The 21,299-nt window shown below is 36.2% G+C and overlaps 1 protein-coding gene across 2 annotated transcripts in view; it reads right to left on the reverse strand.

The window, feature by feature from the left end:
* Positions 1–21,299, reverse strand: part of ERC2 (ELKS/RAB6-interacting/CAST family member 2) — a 439,036-nt gene that overhangs the window by 127,260 nt on the left and 290,477 nt on the right. Inside the window, exon 11 of one of the 2 annotated variants that reach the window (XM_032211271.1) lies at positions 20,777–20,916. In XM_032211271.1, coding sequence (XP_032067162.1) covers positions 20,777–20,916 — 140 coding nt within the window. Of the gene's footprint in view, positions 1–20,776; positions 20,938–21,299 lie in introns of both variants that reach the window. The other variant, XM_032211270.1, reaches the window with a different exon arrangement.

Below are 21,299 nucleotides of genomic sequence, written 5' to 3' on the forward strand. Positions count from 1 at the left end.
TTTTCAAAGCCAATACTCAAGCTGAATCTTAGCCAAAAATGAAACTGTTTTTCCAGAATTGGGGTCAAACTATGCAAAACTCTTGAATTCCTTGTGCAACCATAAATCAGCACAGCATTGTCAAAAGGCCACAAGCTATTTGGTATATCTGGCTGAAGCTTCATTTATCACAGTTTGTTAAAGGTCTAGTCATATTCATTTTTCACTTACAATTCCCTCGCTTTCTCCAGAAGACGCCAGTTTAAAATCACCGAGAAATTGAATTTTCCACAATTTCCGTTAAAAGATGGCAAAGTCCCTAAGTTAAGAGGGTTGGTAATCAGGGTCTTTTGGGCCCCTTGATCATTACATTTCAGTACTTGCATCTTAGGCCAACTACAGAGAAGTTGGGTTTTAGAAAAGAAAAACCTGTGCCAAACTAGGAGATACAACCACAGCTTCAAGAATGAGCATGTAGTTCATTACTGGGTTCCAATATTTGGGCAATAAATACGATAACAAATATAATGGCTATGGAGATTCTCAGTCATCCATGTCATGTTTGTCCCAAAGGTTCTTTTTTCAAGAGGCAACTAGACTTTGGTTTTTCTTTGAAGATGTTTCACTTCTCATCCAAGAAGCTTCTGCAGCTTTAACTGGAAGGTGGGATCCAGTCACAGCTAAAGAAGCTTCTTCAAAGGAAATCCAGAAAATCCAGTTGCATCTTGGGAAAAAAAGCACCTTTGGAACAACAAATATAATGGTGATAATATTGCCAAATCCTTAAAACATAGCTGACAGCTTACAAATAAGTGTCTGTGTGTGTGTGTGTGTGTGTGAGAGAGAGAGAGAGAGAGAGAGACAGACAGACAGACAGACAGACGGACAGACAGACAGACAGACAGACAGACATCAGAGGTGGTATTCAGTAAGTTCTGACCAGTTCTGGAGAACCAGTAAGGGAAATTTTCAGTAGTTCGGAGAACTGGTAAATACCACATCTGACTGGCCCCGTCTCCATCTATTCACTGCTTCCCGAGTCCCAGCTGATCGAGAGGAAGTGGGGATTTTGCACTAACCTTCCCCTGGAATGGGAAGGAATGGAGATTTTACAGGATCCTTCCTCTGCAATGGTCACCAAGCCATGCCCACTAAGCCATCCTACACCCACCAAACCACGCACACAGAACCGGTAGTTAAAAAATTGAATCTCACCACTGACATACACACACGTACATATATACCATGAAGTCCATAGTGTTTCCTGAATTTAGCTGTTTTCTTACAGAGATTTTGTTAGCTGGCTAGGTAACACTTCCCAGAATTGTTCTTTGAGGGAAATGGGCAGTCTCTAAATATGATAATTAAATAAAATTTTCAGTGCTGGAGAGAATGGGGTTTGCTCTCTATTTATATACAGTCATTTGCCTTGTCAATGTTGGTGGGGGTGTTGCTTTCTCATTGGTAGTTCCTTGATTAGCATATTATTTACTGCTTGATTGTTTATCTAGTTTTGCCCATGGTGTTTAAACCCTGCTTATCTGGATGTTAATTGCTGAGGATGAGGTGTTCTAGTCATTTTGTTTCCTTTTTAGATTTCCATTATCTTTTTGAATGGTTTAGAACTTTGGAAGAAGTTCTAAAACACAGCTTCTCTATGTGCCTGTTGATGACTGATTTGTCTGAGTGCCAAGTGTCTAGGAATTTCCTAGCATTTTATATAAACAAACATAAAAATTTATATACACAAACACATACAGCCAAACAAACAAAATAAATAAAGATAAATGGAGACTAAAACATATGAAGAACGGTTGCAGGAACTTGGTATGTCTAGTTTAATGAAAAGAAGGACTAGGAGAGTCATGATAGTAGTGTTCCAATATCTCAGGGGTTGCCACAAAGAAGAGGCACCTGAGGGTAGAACAAGAAGCAATGGGTGGAAAGTAATCAAGGAGAGAAGCAACTTAGGACTGAGGAGAAATTTCCTGACAGAACAATTAATCAGTGGAACAGCATGCTTCCACAAGTTGTGAATGCTCTAACACTGGAAGTCTTTAAGAAGATGTTGGATAGCCATTTGTCTGAAATGGTATAGGGTTTCCTGCCTAGGCAGGGGGTTGGACTAGAAGACCTCCAAGGTCCCTTCCAACTCTGCTATTGTATTGTATTGTATTATCAATTATGACCCCATGATTTTAAACTGGGAAAAGACCACTGTAATACCATTAAGATATTCAATCAAAATTCACTGTGCAACATCATCATCAAAAACAATATAAAAATGGATAAATCTAAGTATCCTCAGAATAACAGACACTGAAAACTATGATCATGAATCAAGAAGAGTAAGAGAAATAAGAAAAATAGGATCCAGGACTGGACCCAGAGGATATCTATAATAAGATGCAATTCCCAGGATTGTAATGCATCATATGATACTGCAAAAGACCAAAAGGGCTTGAACCAATCAAACCAATGACTCCCAGAGAGTACTATCTGGTGTAGATCAATTGATGATATCTGGTACAGATCCATTGCTGCTTTCCAGTCCAAAAAGTTCATTACCAATGTATTTTGGAATTTGGCCACCAGAACACCATTTTAGTTGATTGACCTATTCCAAATCCTGACAGATAGGGATCAAAAAGGCCACTAGGACAAATAAAGGAATCAATTTCAAAACTGTGTTCAGTATGTCTTCATTTAGAAAAAGGGTAGTTTTTCAGCAATTCATCCTCCCGGCTTTTAAATAGCTCTCTTTTTGGAAGACTTTCAAGTGGAAGAAGGAAAAATATTTTCTGCCCCCCCCCCCCTTCCCATTTAGACATTACTACTTTTAGCAGTGCATTGTTTTCATTCATCTTATGGTTTGTTGGAGAGCTTTGTGAAGGATTTTCTCTCAGCAGTCAGAAAGTGATTTCTCTACAGAATCATAAGCTATTTGTGAATCAAAGAAATCTTTCCATTTATGAGAAGCGAAGTCTAAATGTAAGCCATTTTTTCTAATTTCAGATTGTACTTCTATTACAGATCAGAAAATTGTGCTAAATGAGAATAAATGGAATAAACATGGTTCCCTCTAAACTTTCTAATATGTATTTTAAATATTTTAAACTGAAAAATAAGTGTTAGGTTAATATTTGAATTATAACTTCACAGGCTTTGCGTGTGAAGTTTAAACATAGAAATCCTGACACATTTTTGCAGTAGCTTGTAAAGTATTAAATCCAGATCATAGATTATTATATCCTTCCATAGGACAATTCCCACATTGGGATGTCTTCGCAGATTACTTTTCCACAAAATCAGCTGAAATATATATTTCTTTGTATATATTTATATAAATATGATATACAAACACACAAAGTTAATTAAAATGTTTGAGAAATTAAAGCATCAAATGCACATACATGCAGGAATAACAACTAGCACGTATAACAACTACCACAACGAGAAAACACACTTCTTGGGTCCTAATAGATGGCACTGTTTGAACAAGGGGACCTGGAGTGCACCCACTCTTCTGTCTAAGGAGATTTTCAGTAATCCAGGTTATGACTCTCCCAAAGGTGCTTTTTCAATAGGCAAGTGGACTTTCTTTGGTTTTCTTTGAAGATGTTTCACTTCTCATCTAAGAAGTTTCTTCAGCTCTTCAGTGAAACATCTTCAAAAAAAAAAACAAAGTCCACTTGCCTCTTGAAAAAGCACCTTTGGGATACCCAATCTTCTGGCTCTTACTTGCTCTGGGCGATAGACAGCACATCAAATAAACAGGATTTTATAGACAATAAACAGCACCTTGAGTCACACATGAAAACATACTGATAACCAATGCAGTTCATGAAGAAGGCATTCGACGTGGCAAACTGAGGCATAATCATTATTGCCTATACTGTTGCGTATTGGATCTGATGACGCTTCCAAATGATTTTCAAGAGAAGCCCCATGTATAGTGCATTGCAATACATAAGCTATGAGGTGGTAAGGACACAAGTAGTTGTGTGAATGGGTTTTCCTATCAGGAAGAGGCACAACTGGCAGACCAGATGGAGATCTGTAAAAGCCTTTTTGTCAACAGCTGCCACTGTTCATTGAGCAAAAACTGTACATTCAGAAAGATTCACATATTGCATCCAAGAGTACAGATGGAAGATTTCTGGAACTAAGTCATTCCAACATCTATAGCCACTTGGTTTGGAAGGATTGAGTTAGAGTTGGTTTTTCCCCATCCAGGCCCCCACAACTTCCAGACACTGGAACAGGACCTCAACAGCCTTACTGTGCTTAGTTTGACTGCAGTCAAAGTTTATTGTCCATTCCAAGCTATTAGATAATCTCATACAACAGTTTCATGTACATGGCAAATAGGAAGGGAGATAATGTGGATCCTGTGCCCCCCCCCCAAAGATGGACCTGTCTATTTATTTATTTTTAATTTATTTGATGCCCATCTCATATCAAAATGGCTCTGGGCAACCTGCAGAATTAAAACATTAAAATCCTATCAGGCGAATATTTCTAAAACAATAAAAAAAGGAAGTGACCTCTCTTCTTCCACCAATGCCAGTTGGAAGTGACACCCAATGAAATGACCTCTCCTTTCCCCCCTCTCCTCTTCTCTCCTCTTTCACCAACTCTAATTGGAAATGCCTCCAATTAAGAGAACTATAGAGAAATGGACTCAAGTGTCAAACCCCAGGGCCAGTTCAAAGCATACCTTGGCTAAGAATATCAAAAATCACTTAGAGATCAAGAAGCACAACAGCAGAGGTGGGACTGCTGCCAGTTTGGACCAGTTTGGGGGAAATGGTAGTTCCGAATAGCAGCTAGGCCCACCCACCCACCTCAGCGCTATGCTGTACTATATAATCGGTGTTTTTTTGTTGCCATGTGCATGCGTGGAGGGCGAGAGAGAGCATGCGAAGAGAGTCTTGAAAATGCTTCTGTTGAATTTCAGATATGTTGCAGGTTTGTGCTCTCATATCTGGGAGGTGGGGTTGAAATATGTAGCACCTGCTCATATTTTCGGTTCTGGGCAAACCAGTTGTTACATTATGTGACGCCCACCTCTGCACAAGGGTGATTGCAGCTACTTTGCTACTACACTTTTCTCAAAAAAAAATATTATAAAATAAATCCATTGGTGCCCCATTTCACCATTTTTCAAGTCATTTGAGGAAAAGGGTTTCAGTCTTCCAGTCAGTCAGTTTCAAAACAAGATCAAAGCAGGTTGTTTCAAAGAAGATATAACACAGGAATATTCAGACAAAAAACACATTACTCTGTGTATGTTTATAGAACAATTATTGTTTTCTTTCTTTTAAAAAATATAAGAGGCATTTCAAGGCGCTAAGAGAAAGATCTGTCAGATACTTTATGGAGATGTCCTGAAGTAAACCTGAGGATGGTGCTGTGCACTACAGAATTGACCTTCACACACACTTTCAGTCTCATTTACACAACAAATAAAATACACTCTCTCCTATTTGTATTGTTTGATTTCCCCCGTCCACTTTAAATGGTCTAAACAGGAACAAACAGGAATTTCATGAAACCTTTTCTTTATAAGTTCAGGAAAACAAGTGCTCCCTGCCTTCCCCATGCTAAATCTTATAAGAAATCTGCAAGTTGAAGCTGATAAACAGCAAAAGTTCAAGTCACATAATGAACTCCTGATGAAATAAGGATTTGAACCAAATTGTATACATTCACATAGGAAAACCCTGATGGTTTTGTATGTTTTCTGGACTGAAGTAGTCATTCTTTATCAAAATATAAATCACTAGAAAGCACATTATACAATTTAATTTTTCTGAGGTTTGATAAGGAAGAATACCACTTCTCTTTAGTAGAAGCATATTAAAGATGTCGCTAATATGTGGTTGTTATACAATTAGTGTAGAACATGCTTTCTCTTTAGATTAGGTTTTTTTTCACTGTGACCAGTTTAAAATAACATATTACAAAGCAAAATATCATTTAGCAAAATAATATTTTACTTTGCAATACCCTGTTTTAAACTTTAAGAAAAGTTCCAATGAACATGTGGCAAAACATGTAATGGGAAAATGTATATTTCTACACTAATCTACAGCATAGTTACAGCTTTAATCCTCAAGCCTGAGTAAGGATAATTAAAAGTTTAACTGAAGATTTAATCAGCTTAAGAGGGGAGTATTTCACTTTAAAAAAAAGTTCCCTGAAACCTTATGCTTGCTCAAGTATTCAGCAAACCTTTGAGGATACTGTTCATCTGTGAACTGTAATTTTCTGGTTTTTCATAAAGCTTCTTTCACAAGGAAAAATGCTAACAAAACAAATCCAATATAATGACATGAGGAAGCAGTATGCTTCATTTTCCACGGGTCTAATTGGCTTTGACAGTACAGCAGTCATTTTGTGCACTCAAATCAGTGCTACATATTTCAAACCCCCTTCCCAGATATGAGAGGACAAACCTGCAACATATCTGAAATTCAACAGAAGCATTTTCAAGACTCTTGAGAATGAAGTTCTATGCTGGAGTTAACCTGAGCGAAAGGCTTTAGGCTCTTGAAGAAGTCCCACCATACTGCTTGAAAAGGGAGATACGAGCAGCTAGACTCACAAGCAGATCTTCTCTATTATGCCAAAAGATAAACCACCAGCAAAAAGACTAAATTGGAGGACGCAGCAGGAATAGCATGGAGGTTTTTCACATTTACACAAAGTAAATAGCAATCATTATAATTAAAATAATGATAAATATAAATAAAGCTTGTAACTCTTCAGTGCAGAAATTTTTCAATCAGTTAGTGGGAGCCAACCTCCAGTTTTTAAAACAAAAACCATTCAGTGAAAGTCCTCAACTAGGAAGTGAGAATAGAAAAATCAAGATGTACCTGTAGTAACAACTATGCAATTATAAAAATACTCTGTGGAGGTCATATTATGCCTCCGAGTAAAAGGTGAGTTAAGACCCACTTTCCCTTTGATGGACTCAAAACCCTATTTTCCAATTGTCTTCTATGCAGTGAATCACTGAATGATGGTGCTTCAAAAATTTATATTTTCTTTGTTGTATGTTCCTTTCCTACATGGTTGCAGTTGTTTTGTGCAGGAGAACTGAAATTTTTTTTATTAGTTTATTATTATTGTATGTTTGGGATTTTCCAAATTCTCTCAACTTCTTAACCAAGATAATGATGAAATTTGCACTGTGGTGTTTTTGCCTCCTCTTGGACAATTACATTCAGTCCAACAACTTAATGATACACATTTTTGAGGTTTTCGGATGGAATGGTTTGTTTAGAACAGGGGTAGTCAACATTTTTATACCTACCTCCCACTTTTGTATCTCTGTTAGTAGTAAAATTTTCTAACCGCCCACCGGTTCCACAGTAATGGTGATTTATAAAGTAGGGAAGTCAATTAAATTTTAAAAGGGAAAGTGCTTCAATATCGGACAAAACCACCATGAAAGCTGGAACGCCTACTAGTGGGCGGTAGGAACCAGGTTGACTACCACTGCTTTAGAAAAACGTTATCAGATAAGGACAAATAAATAACTCTGCTCATGTTGTCAATATATTAATTGTGTTATTGTGTTAAATTAATCATGAGAACATATAGTAAGTTGACATTGTCTATCTTGGAGGAATGGCATTTATCATACATTCACTGATTCTTTGATTTTAGTTTTAATAGCTTTTTAATGTGGCTGGATTATCTTTTACATTTTGAAATTTTGCAGTATTAAACTAAACAAAATGATTATGGATTTATTGACTTAACAGCTATCAAATAAATAGGCAGCACATTCTAAAAAGTTAAACATTATGTTCTTCCAAAGAAAGCAAAGTAGTTTGCATTATTGCTATTTATTTCAATATCGAAGGCATTTTTCACTTTGACTATCCTAGGAGCTGCCTAGTAAATTTATCTAATTCTCAACGCGGCTATGTGGATCTTTCTCCAGAGGCAGCTAAAGCGAGACTCAGCTAGTGATATAGAGACTATCTGTCAGCATCTGCTCATTAGCAAAATGCTTTTTTGTCTGGAGCAATAGAAGAGGGTACAAAACAATGTGCATTAAATACCTTCTTTTGGACATTACTTGCTGCTGTGAATTCTAGACACATATTTTATTATTACTTTGCACTACAGAAAAACTACTAAAAGAAATATGTATCTGCGCATTCTCTGTAATGTTTTAAACGTTATTTCATAATTTCAGTAATATTTGTTAGAATATTAATGTGAAAGAAACAAATGGTGGTAGTGCAGTGGTTAGAATGCAGTACTGCAGGCTACTTTTGCTGACTGCCAACTGCCGGGAGTTCGGCCGTTTGAGTCCTATCAGCTCAAGATTGACCCAGCCTTCCATCCTTCCGAGGTGGGTAAAATGAGGACCCAGATAAGTCTGAGTGCTATTGCTATGGTATAACTCCAGTGTGTAAAACGTATGTTAAATGAAAACAAGCTTATTAGAATGGGACACTGATCCATATACTCTTGTACTATCTGTCCTTGTATTATCTGGTGATAGGCAATCCTGATGCTGTAGCTCTCCTGTTGTTTCTAGATTACAATTCGTTTGAACACTAGCCATTCTGCCATCCAAATTTAAAGGCACCATCTGTCTTAGTCTAATCAAATCCAATGAAATAGTATACAATATTACTAACACAAATATACAAATAAATAGATGAAAATTAAAATCTTTCTCCCTACTTTAACCCTTTAATCAAAGAAGCCAGAAGTTCAACCAGGGACTTTTTAAATTCAAAATTCTTTGCTCTATACTATTTATAATCCATCATTCAAACACAAGTAGCTTTGGAAATAAATGGTTCAGCTGAATAAGGTTGATGCGCATGTATCTATATTTTGTTAACAGCGTCTGGATGCTACTGCCTTAAGTAATTCTATGGGCTTAGCAAAAGCTCATCCAACAATAGATGCTGCTAAGACAATTCACAGGTGGGTGACTTCTCTTAAAACATAGACTATTGATGTCCTCCTCTTTGTTACTGAACATTCTTTGAATATTGCATGCCAGAGGATAAGTACTATTCCCTTAATAGTATTAATTTCTAGAAATTAATACCATTAAGATTTAAGTTATTTCTTGTTCCATAGACAGTTAATCAACTGTGATAAATCTGTCAAAAAATCACTGATTAGTTCTAGATGTGCACGCCTAGCAATATTAAAACAGGCCATCCTACCTATAGGTAATTACCCAACATATTACCTATGGAGATTCTCAATCATCCAGTCATGGTTGTCCCAAAGATACTTTTCCAAAAAGCTACTTTCTTAGCTTTTTTCTTGAAAACATTTTGCTTTTCATCCAAGAAGCTTCAGTTGCCTTTTGGAAAAACACCTTTGGGATATCCCATATGTTCATTATTTCAAATGTGGCCAACATAACCTATTATTTTCAGTTACTTGTTCTGGTTATTTTCAATAACTTTCCTTCCTTCCTCCCCCCCCCCCACTTTTTAAAAAGAAGATTTAGGGGGAGAAAAAGTGACAGACACAAAAAAATTCTTCAACTTCTCCAACAGATTGTTCCTTTGTGGAATGTATTATTTGGAGCACTAAGAAAAGGCCAAGACTTCCTTAGACTGTATCACCTCCAGGAAAACTGATCCCTCTCCAATAATTTTTTCCTGAATAGCAACAAGGGCTTAAGAAGCCTGGTAACGTATTACAGGCAGTCCTCAATTTATAAGCAGTCACTTAGTGAACTTTACGATGGACCTTCTAAAAGGTACTTATGATCTAAATTCCAACGTTCCAACACTCTCACCAAGGTCATGTGGTTGTATTCTGGGTGTTCAGCAACCAGCGCTATGCAACCACGTGACTATGACTTAGGATGGGGCTTTTTTTGCCAAAACCCAGCATTTATCAGCAAAAATGCCTCATACCAAATAATGGATTTGCTTAAGAATACCACTTTCACTTAATGACTACTACATTTGCTTTATGTTTGCTTAACAACCACCACATAAAAAGATTGTAAAATTGGGTTGGTCATGTGATGAGCTGCTTTACCGCCATCATGACTTATGATCCCCATACAGAGGCTGAAATTTGTGTAATTGTTCCACTGGTTTGTAAAGTAGTACAAATACATTAGAAAGAACAGAATAGTTTTCCAATGATAATTTTCCCTGATACGTGTGTGTGTGTGTGTGTGTGTGTGTGTGTGTGAGAGAGAGAGAGAGAGAGAGAGAGAATATAATGTGTGTGTGCATCAGTGGTGGGATTCAGCCAATCTGCACCTGTTCAGGAGAACTGGTTGTTAACTTTGTAAGCAGTTTGGAGAACCGGTTGTTGGAAGAAATCTCATTTTGTTTTTTCCCCACTTTACAGGGCTAATCCTGTAAGGAAGGAAGGAAACATTCTGGTGTTGTTTCTATCCTAATCTTTATAGCCCTGCTTACAGAAACTGCCTCTGGTTAACCCTTATCACATTGTAATAGCTAAGGCGAAACGCCCATCAACATGAGTGATGTTGAGTTGGCCATGCCCACATGGTCACATGACCACCGATCCATGCCTACCCAGCTGGTCTTTAGGATAGAGAACCGATTGTTAAATTATTTGAATCTTATCACTGGTGTGCATGCATTGTGTGTGCACACTTATGTATCGGAGTACTTATGTATTAAATACTCCAATAGACAACAGGTCATTTAACTTATAGTTGTTTAAGGTTGTTTATCTATAGCTGAGGAATGAGCTCTATGACCTGACTGAGCAAAATTTAGGCCAAAGCTTTGTTTAACTATTGATTTGGTTAATGCAACTGATAAAGGTAAACTGTACATTTGTGCTATCACCCCTTAGTGGTTCACAACTGGAAGCACTGGTTTAGAAACTACTTTGGGATCTGGTTCAAGATGGATGAGGGTAGTATCACTAGAAACCATGAAACTAGTGATTACTTCACTTTACAGCTACATATATTTAACATATGTTTAACAAGTATTCATATATATATTCCAGTTATATTAAAATAAACTTTCAAGATGAATATAAGCATTGAAGATACAAGGAAGATCCTTAGGCACAATGGCATTCAGTAACTGGATCAACAAGTTATATGTAACAGTTCAGTCATTGTAATAGGTTATAGCTTATTTGATAACATGGGTGTGTAAATATGATTTCATATAACTTGTAAATTATTTTATCTTCTTTACTTGCTTTAAGCAGCCATATAGTGTCTGCAAATCTCAAATTATATTGACTGTTTAAATCATGTTTCATCATCATCGTTTTAGCCATTGTCAATCCACTGCAGGATGATGGGCTCTTCTGCATATTTCCAACCAATACAGTCTTGAGATTTCTTTTGCCAATTGGGCCTGCTGTACTTGCTGATGTCATCGATCCATCTTGTTTTAGTCTCTTTCGTGGACACTTTTTATGCAGTGGGACCCATTCTATGACTTCCTTGGTCCACCTGCCATCTGTTCTTCTTCCTCTGTGACCAGCCCATTTCTATTTCAATTCTTTTACTCTCTTGATGATATTGTATACTTCTGTTTGTTATTTAATCCATGTGCGGGTCTTTCTATCTTGTCTTGTAATGCCGATCATGTATCTTTCCTCTTTGCACCACTCATAGCTTTTTGTACTGATTGTGAGGTTAGTGTCCCTGTTTCACCACCGTATGTTAGTGCAGGTAGCACACACTTATCAAAAACTTTTGTCTTCAGGCATAGTGGGACTGTTCTTGAAAATTAGTCTTAGCTTGCTGAATACTTGGCCAATCACATTTAACACAACATTCCATTTCCTTTATTGTATCACCTTCCATTGAGGCCAAAGTATATGTAATGGTCTACCATGTCTAGTTCTTCTCCAGATATATATTTTTTATTTCTTTAGTGAATTTATTAAACATAACCTGGCTCTTTTTCAGGTTTATTTTTAAGCTAAATGGTTCTCCTGCTTTGTGCAGTGCCTGAATGTGTCTTTGTAGCTATTCGAGATCTTGTGAGAAGATAATATCATCATCTGCAATCGTAAATGATTTAAATAGGCACCATTGATTTTTATACCATCTTTTTCCCAGTCTTGTTTGTGAAATACTTCTTCAAGGCAGGCTGAGAAAAGTACAGGTGATATTGTATTGCCATATCATACACTTCATTCTATGTTGATTTCCACATTAAGATCATTAAGGCAAATTGTTTTTATATATTGATTGTAATAAGTTCATGAAAGCGGTGTCTACACCTCAGAGGAGGAATGCATTAATTATTGCTTGCTGGAATATTGAGTCAAACGCCTTTTCCTAGTCAATGATAGCCATACACAGAGGCATGATGAACTCGTTGTGCCATTCAATGACTTGCTGAACAACCTGAATGTGATACATTGTGCTGTAGACAATTCTGAACCCTGCCTTTTCCTTTGGCTTTGTATCATTTAATGGTTACAATATTCTTTTTACTATTATCTTGGTGAAGACCTTGTAGATGACTGAAAGAAGGTTTATTGGGCAATATTTTTTTAATCATCTTGGATCCCTTTCTTCTGTGTAAGAATCACTTCAGCATTTTTCCATGCATTAGGTATTTTTTTCTTCTCTGAGGCATCTCAAGTATAGTTTTGTTACTATCTAAACTGTGACCACCAGCTTTCAGCATTTCAACTGTAACACAGTCATTTCCTGAAGCTTTGCCATTTTTATTGGTTTTATGGAACTTGATACTTGCTCCACTAGGATATCTGGCATTTCCTCTTTTGTGGATGTTGTTATTTTTGAGTGATCTTGATCTTTTTAGAGTTCTGTATAGAATTTTATTTATTATTTCTAACATTTCCTGTCTTGTTCTACACACAGAGCCATCTTCATGTTTTAATACAAAAGCCTTCTTTCTTGTATTTATAAGCTTGCATTTTGCTCTACTAATCCCTTTGTTTTCCTCCATTACCTTTTTCACAAGTTTCATGTTAAACTGACGTGTTTCTTCTTGGATAAATTTTCTTATTGGTCTCGCAAAATTCAATGTACACCAATTTATTAGTAAAACTTCCAGTATTCTTCACTGCCCATTGTTTTTTCATTAAAATAATAGTTTCATCAGATATTTTGACTGTATTGAGTATTTTTCCAGTTGTGCTATAGTTTTTGCATTTATACTGTGTTGTAAAGTTGTGATAATTACTTCTGCATTGGAAAAAACGTGGTTAATAAAAAAAGAAAGAAAAATGCTATTTTTAAATCTGTGTTGAACAGAATTATGCTCAAAACTACTACAGGTGTGGATTCTTACATAAATACCAAAAAGATGAAGGCAATCATATGATAACTTCTTGGCATTTTTGTTTTATTTTTCCTATGATCTATAACTCTTGGAACATTTGATCATATTTATTTATTTATTTTGTAAGACATGTGGAAAAGCTCTGGTAAAAACCAAAACCATATCAATAAGAAAGTTAGGGCTACTTAATGAAATGAGATTTATTATTTTTAGTGGTTAAAGCTTTAAAATGCATAACATTACCAAGGTTGTTACAAGGTCTATATATGCTTGACTCTCATATAAAATCTTCCAGATATAAAGCATTTTTTTTCAATAAACTAATTCATTAATAAAGAACAATATGGGCATTAGAAAGCAACCTTCTCTGGAATTTTCTTTGTCCTGAGCATCACTAAAATTTGGGTGCATTTCAAAAATACTGCATCAAGGAGCGAAACTCAGAACCATCTTCAAGATCTTCATATAGATACAAGGACAGTGAATTTTGAGATATTGTTTTTGGAGCTGTCCATGGTCTGAGAGATCATGTTTCTAGCTCTTATCCTCTAAGTAGCTTCTTGCTTGCAACAATCTATTTCCTCATCAATCTTCTGAACATTGCCCATGTCAAATTATCTTGTCACCTAAGATTTGGCTCAAAAGTTCAATATTCTAAGCAAGTGTAACATTCACTGGAAGAGATTATAACTCTCAAATGTATGTTTTATATGAATATCTTCACAGAGTTCATGTGTAAGTAAAGTTTTTCCATTGTTTATTATTTATTTATGACTTCCAGAGAAAAATCCAGGAGAAAACTCAACTCCAGAACTCAACAGTGCAATGGATTCCTTGACCATGCAATCCATGCAACTGATCTGACTTCAGTTGGACTTTCTCCAGAGAAATGAATAGTTAACCTGGAATAAGTCCCATAAAAGGACATTACTTTATTATGAAAGTAAAATGTTAATTTTATATTTCCTTGAAGAAAATAACATGAAGTGAGTATTACATGAGATTTGTTTAATGGAGTCCCTTTAATTCTGCAAAATAGCATAAACCTGCAATATTCAATCAAATAATATAAAACCTCAAATTTGGCTCTTGCTTTCAGTCATATCAATCAAATTCTGTGTCTTTAGAACATTTATTAAGTCTTCCCTTCTATTGAAATCAGTGAAAGATGTTTCTCCCACTACAGTAATACTACATTGGCAAAGGTTTTATACATAAATTAATGGAATTTAATGGAATCTTTACTGGCCAAGAAACGAAAATACTTTAATAGTCATCTATGGTAAAAATCAAATTCACATTTGACTATGATATTCACATATATGTAAGTTATTATGTTTAGCTATCTTTAAATGAGCTAAGTTCAACTTCTGATTGTCTGTGTTTTGTAATTATGCTAATATTTTTAAATCTGTTGAAATAAACCATGAATGGCAAGAGTTTGCTTTTCTAAAGAAAACTTAATCAGAACTTTAAGACAGACTGACAAAGGAAATGAATACATTAAAACTAATTTATATATACAGTTCTTTTCTTATGAAGAAAAGATAAAAAGATATGTTAAATGTAAAACCACATGGACAAGGCTAACAAAAAAAAATCCATTATGCATAGAAAGAGAAATCTCACTGAAGTGTATGAAATTAGTAACATACAATAGCAGTGCTTCTCACAACTTTGACAAATTTAAGATGAGTGGACTTCAACTTTCTTAAATTCTTGGAGTGGAAATCCACCCATTTGAAAGATGTCAAAGTTGAGAAATGTTGCACTATGTTTTACTGAAAGTCAAGGATTTTTGAGGTTTGTGTTATTAGTAATTTTTCCTTTCTTGGAAAAATTTAGGTAGTCCCCAACTTATCACCATTTGTTCAGTGACCATTCACAATTATGGTGCTGAAAGGACTTATAACTTGTACCAAAAGTCATGGCTGCTACAGCGTCTTGGCTGTCATATGAACAAAATTTGGGCGCTTGGCACCCACCATTATAATCAACCAGTTTCTACTTTATCCCCAAAACAATATTTGAAAAAGATAAATGGGCCAAAGTGTGATGGGGGGAAAGGCCCAAGGGTGTGGGGTCCAGCAGAATGGGAAATGCAGCATGGAGTGCCTCAAAAAAAGGTCCGGGGGAGGCCATGCATGATTTACTGAGATACTGCAATGCATGCTTGGGCCTGCACCAGGTTCCCCAGAACTTTTCCAACCCCCAGACTTCAAGGATTGTGGTCATTAAGTGAGGTGATCACATGTGTGGCTCACTTAACAACCAGCACAACTTATGAGCATAATTTTGGGCTCAATTGTGGTAATAGGTCAAGAAAGCAATAATTAGAGAAGCAAATAATCACAAGGGTACACATTTTGCTGATCTGTCATGTTCCTTTATTCTTTCTCCTTTGTTTTATTTAGCATGTATGGAAATCTCAGTGGTCACTTTAACTACTGGAAAAAAACTAACTATATTATCCCCAGGGATCTTTTGATTTGAAAATGAAAGCATTCCAAAATATACTTTAGTTTGTCAAGCTAATCATACTTTATCTTAACCACGAGAAAAGAAGAAAATATACTATCTCCGAGGATTTTATTTTTAAAAAATGGAAATATTTAAAAATATACTTTAGATTTTAGACAATGAATTGGAGAGAATTCTAAGGATATTTTATTGGCATAAAATATTGGCTGTTACATTTCTTCATATGTTGTTTCATTAATTTATTATACTGGGGAGAGAGAAGCATTAAAATGGAGCTTGACCAAAAATGACAATCGTTGTCCATTTGGATATAATATGAGACTGAATTTCCAAAAAGAAAATTTTTTTGCTGAAGACAGAAAAGGTGTATGAGATTTAAATAAAGAAAACTGAGTGTGCAACTCAGCCAAATATACTGAGTATTTCTGTGCGGTCTGTAAGATCAAATTTAAAGTTCAACATCATAATACATTAATATTGCATGGAATATCATAAATGTTACAGCAAATGTAGCAGAAGATTTTTTTCAAAAATGATTTGAAAAAGGCTTCACCTGATGGTTTACCACTTTAGTTAAAAAGTAGACCTATATAAAACATGGTCACCCATCAGCTATGGTGAAAGGGCAATTCCATCAGATTTCAGCTATTCCTCAATTATCTGAGTCACCAGGGATAAACTAGAAAAACAGGAAAGATGAGTAGCTCAGCCAACGTAATATTCTCATCTGCCTTGAGTTTTCCACTTGTATCACAATACAGAGAAGTAATGGCAAAACTCCCAGAAGTACATAATCGTAGTTTAATTGTAGCAGCTTACTCAATCTTAAATTATTAGGTTTGTGAATAGCCCCAAAAAAACCACCCTCATTGTGTGTATCATTATCTTAAATATTACTCAGTGACAGTAGTTTCAAAAGCTTCATGGTCTTTACATCTGCACAATGCTGATCATCAATGCTATTATGTTATGAAAAAAAACCTTATTTGAGCCACGGTGTTAGAGTGCAGTACTGCATGCTACTTCTGCTGACTACTGGGTGCCTGAAGTTTGGCAGTTTGAATCTCACCAGTTCAAGGTTGACTCAGCCTTCCATCCTTCTGAGATGAGTAAAATGAAGACCCAGATTATTGGGGGAAATATGCTGACTCTGTAAACCACCCGGAGAGGGCTGTAAAGCACTGTAAAGTGGAATATACTTCTAAGTGCTATTGTTATTATATATATCTGGTGAGCCCTGTGCTGACTTTGAAATTACTCTGTAATCAGTTTGCAATTATAATCAGTCTAATATCAACACATCAAGTTGGGAAAGATGCACATTATCTAATTCATCCAAAGAATATGGATAAACTAGCCAGGAAGTTTGCATCCCACCACCTATTCTCTGGACCTTTTCCAATTATGGTTGATAAACGCCTCCAGGCCAAAAGTGAAGAACCGGTGACTTGGAACAAATCAATTATATAGATTTATCCCACTCTCTTCATAATTCTGCTTTGGAATGGCCTTCATTTGTTCTGCTAACTTACTGGATAGTGAGAGTACAAGTCCTAATTTCTAATTGGCAGCTGTTACTATTTATCACCATCTCTTCTTCCAACATCTGGCCTGAATTTAGGAAGCACACTTCTGATGTAATGTTTCAAGAGATGTTCATAGTAGAATTTCTCTTCTTCAAGTGGTCTTTGTCTAAGGCAAGCAAGAATCCCAATCCTATTCAGTTTTAAATGAATCCGCCAAGAACTGCCTAGAGATGGAGATTTCAGTGTTATTAAGTTGCCAGTGACAAATAGGTCTCCTTTTCTGTTTTTTACCACCATTCTTAGAAAGGTTAAGAAACTCTTAAACAAGTGTCTGGAATTGATTCTGAACTGAGTGGAAAAGAGGAAGTGAAACTTAATCTTGGAAAAAATACCGATGCACTGGATTGAGAAGAAGCTGCTCTGGATAATAGCATACAACAGACTTGCACTCCTCCTTTGGCCAGGTGTACAACTTGGAAATGATCCTGGATTCCTTACTGATGGCTGAGCCAGATTTGGCAGCAATGACCAAAGTATTGTTTGCAAAAATCTGATTTGCATGCCATCTGGAGAACTAGCCCAAATGACCTAATTATCCATTGTTCTCTAAATCAGACTACCGAGATCAGTTATAGGATTGCCCCCTTAAGATATGTGAAGACTAATGCTGATATAGTAAGTCACTCATCTTCATATGGTAGGGTGCCAAAACTTTGCATATAATTCCAATTTTATGTCACTTGTACAGAATAAGAGCCAATAAGCATATTTCAAAATGCTGATCTTAACATTCCCTAAACTGTAATGATTGTTGAGGTTATCTAAAGTCCACCTTCTTAGATCTTCACATAAGCTAACTTTTAGATGGTGTTTGGATATCTGTGTGAGGGGTCCTTGGTGCTCCCTGAGCATGGTTGTTTTCTCACAGATGTTTCATTGCCCAAACTAGGTAACATTGTCTAGCACTCGTGATGATATCTAGTTTGTGTACTGAACCATCTGCAAGAAAACAACGAAGCTCAGAGCACCATTTCAAACTTGAGCTAGAAATATTCTCCTTTATTGGATGTCTGTGTTTTTATTTAGGTGCATGGCTCTGATTAGTAGCAGTAGTAGTAGTAGTAGTAGTAGTAGTAGTAGTAGTAGTAGTAGTGGATCACGCAACAATAAATCAAAATATGAATTCTAACATAAACTTTATATGAATAAAATTAATACAAATATCATTAAAAGTAAATCAACAAAATTGGACAAAACAGTGATATTTTCCCATGTTGTTAAATACTGGAAAAGTGGGAGTCTAATGAACTCCCTGAGCATAATATTGTGCCTGAGTGCCACTCAAGAGAAGGTCAAGTAGTGGAGCAACTTGAAAGGGCCTTATCTCATCTACTCATTGGGCATGTTCACTAGTTTATGTTAAGATTTGCAAAGTTAATTCAATCACTTTTTTCAGAGGCGGAAGCTTTTGAAACTCCTTCTAAATAGACATATACATTAATGTAATGTGGGATAAGGATAAAGATTCCCCCGCATATGTATGCTAATCGTTTCCAGTTCTATAGACAGTGCTCATCTCCATTTCCTTGTGTTCACAGATAATGAACAATGTTTCAGGCAGCTGGTTTAAAATGTTACCTAAAGACAGCACACTGATGGTTAACTAACACTGTTATATTTTTATTTTCAAGAAGGGTAGAACATACACAGAAAGTATTTTTAAAACAGTGCCAAATTATCTAAATAGCTTTGAATACCATGTACCTTTAATTTACAAGAAAGAGGAGATGGAGCAATAAATGGGTCAACCATCTTTTATCTGGGGAAAGTTTTAAAGATCTACTACTGCAACTGCAAGCAAAGAATGCCTAACTTGAAGACAGAAAAATAGACAAAATATGCTGCCTGAGAACCAAACCTTCTGATCTAAGATTTGTAGACCACAGATATATCAACCTGCCTAATGTTTTCAGTGAACTAGAGACCTATGTTTTAGAACTTGCTCTTAAATTGAGATCTTTCTTTGCATGTTTGTAAACCCAACCCTACTATGGACTTCTACCTTGTCTTCTTGCTTGTGAATCCCACTTGTTATCCATGGATTCATACCAGTGGTGGGATTCAAAAAATTTTATTACTGGTTCTGTGGGCATGGTGTGGTGGGAATGGCATGGTAGGCATGGTGTGGCTTGGTGGGCATGTCTTGATGGGCGTGGCAGGGTAAGGATACTGTAAAATCTCAATTCCCTCCTCACTCCAGGGGAAGGTTGCTGAAAAATCTCCATTCCCTCCTGATCAGTTGGGACTGGGAGGCAGGGAATAGTTGGGGTTGAGGCCAGTCAGAGATAGTATTTACCAGTTCTCCGAACTATTCAAAATTTCTGCTTCTGATTCTCCAGAACTGGTCAGAACCTGCTTAATACCACCTCTGATTCAGACTAATATTCTCATAATGTATTTCACTGGCCTTTCAGAGCAAGATCTATCTGCACTAGAAGCTTCTTTTACTTTCTTTTAAACCATGTTTTCCCTTCCATAGAATAAAAGCTTGGGGTATACCCAGAGGTGGTATTCAGCAGGTTCTGACCAGTTCTGGAGAACTGGTAAACACCACCTCTGAATGGCCCCACTCCCATCTATTCTGTGCCTCCTGAGTCCCAGCTGACTGGGAGGAATTGGGGATTTTGTAGTAACCTTTCCCTGGAGTGGGGAGGGAATTGAAATTTTACATATCCTTTCCCTGCCACACCCACAGAAACTGTAGTAAAAAAATTGAACCCCACCACTGGGTATATCCCTGAAAAGTTTTCCACATGTTAAAGAAAAAGAAAAAGAAAAGAATGGGGTTTGGACTGCAAAGTGTGAAAAACCACCAGATGGCAATAAAAGGGGGCAAAAATTGCTATCTTTTTGCTGCCATCAAAGGTCTGTAAGATCAACTACCTCTAGTTTTCATAGATAAATGTTCTTGAATCATGGACTGATAACTACACCTTGCAAAATCCTCCTATTTGACCAAGGTTAAAGTTATAGGAACTAATCTCTTAGAATATAATTTTTTTTAAATTGGATTCTGCTTTTTATAAAACAATTATTGGGAGGGGGCAGGAAAGTAATAAATATCTGTACACCTCCCAAAGTCACTTTGGGGAAATAGGCAAGTGTATAAATTGTCTAAATAAACAAAAAGTCTGCATCTTTGCTACCATTTAGTGGGGCGCAGATTTTTATGTACCCCACTTAACCAATTTCTTAGGTAAGATCTGTGACAAATCCAAGGATACGGAACTTTTTCTTAAATAAACAAAGGCAAAAGATACCAAAAGATTTATATATGGGATATATCGGATCCATGTAACCAAACATTTGCCAATCAAGAAAAAGCAGTAGTTTATCAGTCACTAGCAATGCAGTATTTGTGTTATTTGGATTGACAGCCCAGTCATGTGTAGACAAACTGTAAAATATTTAGTATGGTAGGTTTTTTTTTAAAAAAAAAAAACCTAAAGCAACCTACCTGCAAATGCTGGGCATTGTCTGTCATACTGTCTTCACGCCTCCGAACTTCTTCTAGCAATTGGGCATTCTTCTTCTTTTCTATTTGTTGATTGTGCTTCAGGTTGGCCACCTTCTTGTTTTGATCCTTCATGTGTCTAAGAATAATATGCATAGGACTGTTAAGTTTAATGGGCCTAGTAACAATGTAAGAGAGCAAATGTATAAACAACAGTATATAGCTTATCATCAGGCAGAACTGTTTCATTACACATTCTAGGGTATGTGTCTATGACACAGGAAGTCTATGAAAAGTCAGGGTTCTTCATGGCAAATACTGAATGATACTGCAGATTAGACATGCATGAAGCAATCTTTAAGACATAAATTCAGTATTTCGTAGTTTAGACTAGCTTAATTTTAGACATGAAAACTCCAAGTATTTTTATTTTATTTTATTTTGTCAACTGTGTATTGGACAACATATATAAGCATAAACATGATTTTAGATACATGAAATGGATACGAATAAAAAGAAACA

This window comes from Thamnophis elegans, chromosome 2 (assembly GCF_009769535.1).
Source record: "Thamnophis elegans isolate rThaEle1 chromosome 2, rThaEle1.pri, whole genome shotgun sequence".
Classification (NCBI taxonomy): domain Eukaryota; kingdom Metazoa; phylum Chordata; class Lepidosauria; order Squamata; family Colubridae; genus Thamnophis; species Thamnophis elegans.